Raw genomic sequence first — 5,317 nt, forward strand, 5'->3', positions numbered from 1 at the left:
TCATGTGCCACCCGCACAAGAACCAGTCCAGGGGCACTGGCAACGATCTTACTTGGCTTGCCGGGTCTTCTCACGCACAGCACATTTCCAAAGGTCTCGGTCAGTAGTCATCGCCTCGGTGAGGCCCAATGTACGAAGGTCTTGCCTCACCACCTCAGCCCAGGTCTTCCTGGGCCTACCTCTTCCACGGGTTCCCTCAACTGTTAGGGTGTGGCACTTTTTCACGCAGCTATCCTCTATATATATATATATATTATACTTCACTTTTTTTATTTGGTTTGCAAGGTTCTTGATGTGACTGTGTATGTGTGTGTTATCATCATCATCATTCAACATCCATTTTCCCTGCTAGCATGGGTTGGATGGCTTGATAAGAGCTGACAAACTAAATGTCTATGTCAAGCTTTGTTGTCTGTTTTAGTATTGTTTTCTACAGCTGATTATATCATGATGATGGACTATGCTTGAAAAGACCTGTCCACATATCCGTCTAAGCCAGTGGTTCTCAACTGGGGTCCATATGACCCTTGGAGGTCCATATAAGATTTTGTTGTTTAAAATTATTCACAACAAATCGGTTATACTTCTACAATACACAAAACATTTTAATCTTTTTATACAATTCCTCATATTTAATCATTTTTTTTAATGCAATTCCTAATATTTAATGATAAAAATATAATAGGAATTAAAGGGGTCCATAGACAAAAAAATGGTTGAGGACCACTGATCTAAACTAAAGTGAGTCCCTAAAAGCATATTGCTTATGCTGATGCTCCTGCACCCTATCTGCCCTTCATGTATCACTCCATCCCTCGCAATTCATCTTCCTAACAGCCACCCCCTCCCTCTCTTTTCTGACTATGGCACTATTCACACTCAGCTGCTATAATTATGGAACTGCACATATTTGATCCCCGATATCTCATCCTCCTGGGAACCACTTCATTATCATCCCTTACCTCCTTATTTTGTTCTGAATGCCCTCTTTCGCCTCCTCTGGAGAACAACACCATTTCAATAATGGCACTAGCTCTCCCCTTTCCCCTACATCATGTTTTCTGCGATTTCCTCCCTGATATACGTCTGGTTTCATCCCTGGTGCTGAGCCTATTTCTTGCCCCAAATTCATCACATCATCTTTGCTGTTGCCACCTTCCACCTCCTCAATCCACTCCTAATTCCTGATATTCATGCCTCCTCCACCCATGTTTACCACTCACTGCATTTTCTAGCAATCCCCATCTCTATCCATCTGCCACTTGCCTTATACACTTTTGCGAATTTACCTACCCATATCCCTTCTCTTATATTCACCATCCTCTAACTTACAGGTACACCCTGACATTTTCACCACAAACAGGACGACCATACATCTTCTCTACAGTAAGGCACTTGTTTCTGTCCTTCTCGCATAACTTAACCTCTTGTCACCTGGCATAAGGTCACCTGCCTCAATACTGCTCACCCTCCTCAATTGATGAGGTTTTGCCTTTAATGTTAGCAGGTGACCTTGCTGGTGATGGTGCCATGTAAAAAGCACTCAGAACACTCTGATAAGTGTCTGGTTTTAGGAAGGGCATCCAGCCATAGGAACCATGTTGAAGCAAATATTAGAGCCTAGCACAATCCTCTGACTTGCCAGCTCTTGTCAAATCATGCCAGCATGGAAGGAGGATTATCATCGTTTAATGTCCACTTTCCATGCTGGCATGGGTTGGATGGTTTGACAGAACTGGCAAGCAGGAGGCTGCACCAGGCTCCAATCTGATCTGGCAAGGTCTCTATAGCTGGATGCCCTTCCTAATGCCAACCACTCCGAGAAGTTTATATATATATATATATATATATATATATATATATATATATATATATATATATACACATATATTAATAGTTATCACCAAGCTAACATGGCAGTCCAGGAAAATAGGATGAATACTGCCACTGATTAGCTCCAAGAGACCATCGTCTCTAGCTAGCTATGTGACACACAAACCTGTGTCCATTATAACCTTCGAACTGGGGAGGTCAGCAGCTTCCAACAGACATTGCTACTGACCGTCTGTTCGAAGGATTATTTACCTAAATTCAGTGGAATACATCCACTGGTTTTTCAAAAGTAGAAATATTAATATTTCTAAATCTCCCTAAAGGAGACTACGGCAGCAGTACTGGATATTAATAGTTATCGCCAAGCCAACATGGCAGTCCAGGAAAACAAGTTTGGCTGCTCTACATTGATAAGGGGCAAATACCCCGAAACTAGTTTGTAGATGCCTGACCAACAAGGGGAAGCAACTGACCTCCCCTGTTCGAAGGTTATAATGGACACAGGTTCATGTGTCACATAGCTAGATAGAGGCGATGGCCTCTTGGAGCTGATCAACGGCAGCATTCATCCTATTTTCCTGGACTGCCATGTTGGCTTGGCGATAACTACTAATATCCCGTAGTCTCCTTTAGAGAGACTTAGAAATATTAATATGTATGTATGTATGTATGTATGTATGTATGTTGTGTGTGCGACACATTAAAGGCACCCAAGGCACCTGGTACACTCTGTGGAGTGGTTGGAGTTAGGAAGGCCATCTAGCCATAGAAATCAACCCAAAACAGACAGGAACCTGTGCTGCTCTCCAGTTTACCAGTCCCAGTCTTAACCATCTAACCCATACCACCATGGAAAAACAGACACTAAAGAATGACGATGATGATGATATATATATGCACAAACACACATACACACAAAATTATATACACTCTTCATGGCTATATAAATAGGTAAGCTATAACAGTGGTGCAAAAGCACTGTGTCACGCTGAATATCCCCGAGAACTATGTTAAGGGTACACGTGTCTGTGGAGTGCTCAGCCATTTGCACGTTGATTTCACGAGCAGACTGTTCCGTTGATCGGATCAACTGGAACCCTCGACGTCGTAAGCGACGGAGTGCCAACAACAACAACAACACCAAGAGTGGTTAAGCAGAGGTTGACAAAATGAAAAGAACCATGGAACCATGACTAATGGTTTTCCTGCAGAAGGAATCAGCACATGAGCACACTGAGTTACTTGCAGACCAAGAACCAGGTTCAAGCATTAACAACAGCATGGATTCTGTTGAAGATAACCAAGACCCAGGTGATGGTATTAGGCTGAGCAACATATTGGGAATAATCCAGACAAATCTGAAGTGGTGGTGGTTATGGTTGTAGTGTGGGTAGTTGTGGTGGTAATAATGGTTTAAGTTGCAGTTATGGCTGTGATAGTGGTCAAGGTGGTAGTAGTGGCTGTGGTAGAAGTAGTGATGGTAGTGGTGGTGATGACAGTAGCAGTGGTGGCAGTGGTAATGGTGGTGGCAGTGGTAATGGTGGTGGCAGTGGTAATGGTGGTGGTAGTGGTGCTGGAGGTGACAATGATGGTGGTTGGGTAGCAGAAGTAGTTGTGGTGCTGGTGGTGGTAGTGATGGTTGTGACGGTAGTGGTAGTGATAGCAGTAGTGGTGGTAGTGGTTTTGGTAATGTCAGTGGTGGTGGTGGTGGTAATGGTGCCGGCAATGATAGTGGCTGGGTAGTGATGGTGGTGATTGTGGTGGCGGTAGTAGCAATGACAGCATTAAAGAAAGTGACAGAATGGGAACAATTTACATAAACCTACAAAAATGCCTGTGGATAAGATTTATGAACAGACTTATACATGAAACTAAAGTATTAAATTGACATATTTTATAATTACTCCTAATTAAAACAATTAAAAAAAAATAAGCAAATGTTCCAATAATGCACAGGGCAGAATGAAAGAGAATACAATTTATGAAAAACTTACATCATCTGTGGTGGTCTCTAATATATCTGACAAATCCTTTTGAGATTTTTTCAGTTGATTTACCTTTCGACTGTCGACAGCTACTTTAGGGCAGTAATGACTCTGTAAAGCCTGGAGCATTAGAAGAAAAGAAATAATAAACTGTAACAAAGAATAAAACACAGTCTAAAAGAATACACAAGGGGTTTATAAAGGGGGTTCACAAACTGGAATATACAAATCCTCATCATCATCATCATCATCATCATTGTTAACATCCACTTTTCCATGCTTGCATGGGTCAGACGAAGTTTGTTGAGGCAGAATTTCTGTAGCTTGATGCTTCCACCAATTAAGGTAATGTTTCGTAATTATGGAGATACTGTTTGCATGATGATAACACTCATTTACAATATGAATTAGAAGTAGCTTAAGGTATATAGACGAAGTCAAACACACATACACGAGGTGTGTGTGCTGTTAGTTTGTCAGACAGCTGCATTTTAGGCATAAGAGAATGTATTCTCAATGCCCTTAGTGTAAAAACACCAAAAGCAGGCATGACATGTTGGGACATACCAGCAGATGGTTCATAAACCATTTAGCATATAGTCATAGCCAGTGAAACAGCATGCAGCAGACCCTGCTCAGTATGTGGCATTGACAAGTTAAAACAATGATGAAACAGCGATGTTTATCGCTCTGAAAAAAAAAGCTGTCATACAAACAAACAACATACACACCTCATTTATAGACCTAAGCTGTTTCTAATTCATTTGTTTATATACCTAAGGGGTTTCTAATTTGCTTATATACATAAGCTGTTTCTAATTCATATATGAATTTTTTCCGTGGCATGACATGTTGGGACATACCAGCAGATGGTTCTTAACCCATTTAGCATATAGTCACAGCCAGTTGGACAGACAGCTCACAGCAGAGCCCTTGCTCAGTACATAGCATTGAGAAGTCAAAGCAAAGACAAAACATCGAAGTGTGTCACGCCAAAAAAAGGGATTTGACGTGAGTTACCTCACTTGGCTATGCTCGGTGTTTTCGGGTGTTTTTACACTAAGGGCATTAAGAATATATTCACTTACGCCTAAAAAACACAGCTGCCCAACAAACCAACAATACACACACCTTGTGTATGTGTGTTCCACTTTATATTTGGGGCAAGCGAAAGCGAAACCATCAGTGGCACCTGTGCCCAACATCATCTTCCTGGCACTTGTGCCAGATGGCACGTGTAAAGACATTCAAGCGAGATCGTTGCCAGTGCCGCCGAACTGGCTCCTGTGCAGGTGGCACGTAAAATACACCATTTTGAGCGTGACCGTTGCCAGTACCGCTTGACTGGCCTTCGTGCCGGTGGCACATAAAAGCACCTACTACACTCTCGGAGTGGTTGGCGTTAGGAAGGGCATCCAGCTGTAGAAACTCTGCCAAATCAGATTGGAGCCTGGTGTAGCCATCTGGTTTCACCAGTCCTCAGTCAAATCATCCAACCC

The 5,317-nt window shown here is 42.2% G+C and overlaps 1 protein-coding gene across 3 annotated transcripts in view; it reads right to left on the reverse strand.

Annotated features, from left to right (window-relative positions):
* Positions 1-5,317, reverse strand: part of LOC106874314 (nucleolar complex protein 4 homolog) — a 66,903-nt gene that overhangs the window by 5,850 nt on the left and 55,736 nt on the right. For all 3 annotated transcript variants that reach the window (XM_014922001.2, XM_052973550.1, XM_014922002.2), the window contains exon 10: positions 3,828-3,938. In XM_014922001.2, coding sequence (XP_014777487.2) covers positions 3,828-3,938 — 111 coding nt within the window. The remainder of the gene's footprint in view (positions 1-3,827; positions 3,939-5,317) is intronic.

Source organism: Octopus bimaculoides, chromosome 16, assembly GCF_001194135.2.
Source record: "Octopus bimaculoides isolate UCB-OBI-ISO-001 chromosome 16, ASM119413v2, whole genome shotgun sequence".
Taxonomy (NCBI): domain Eukaryota; kingdom Metazoa; phylum Mollusca; class Cephalopoda; order Octopoda; family Octopodidae; genus Octopus; species Octopus bimaculoides.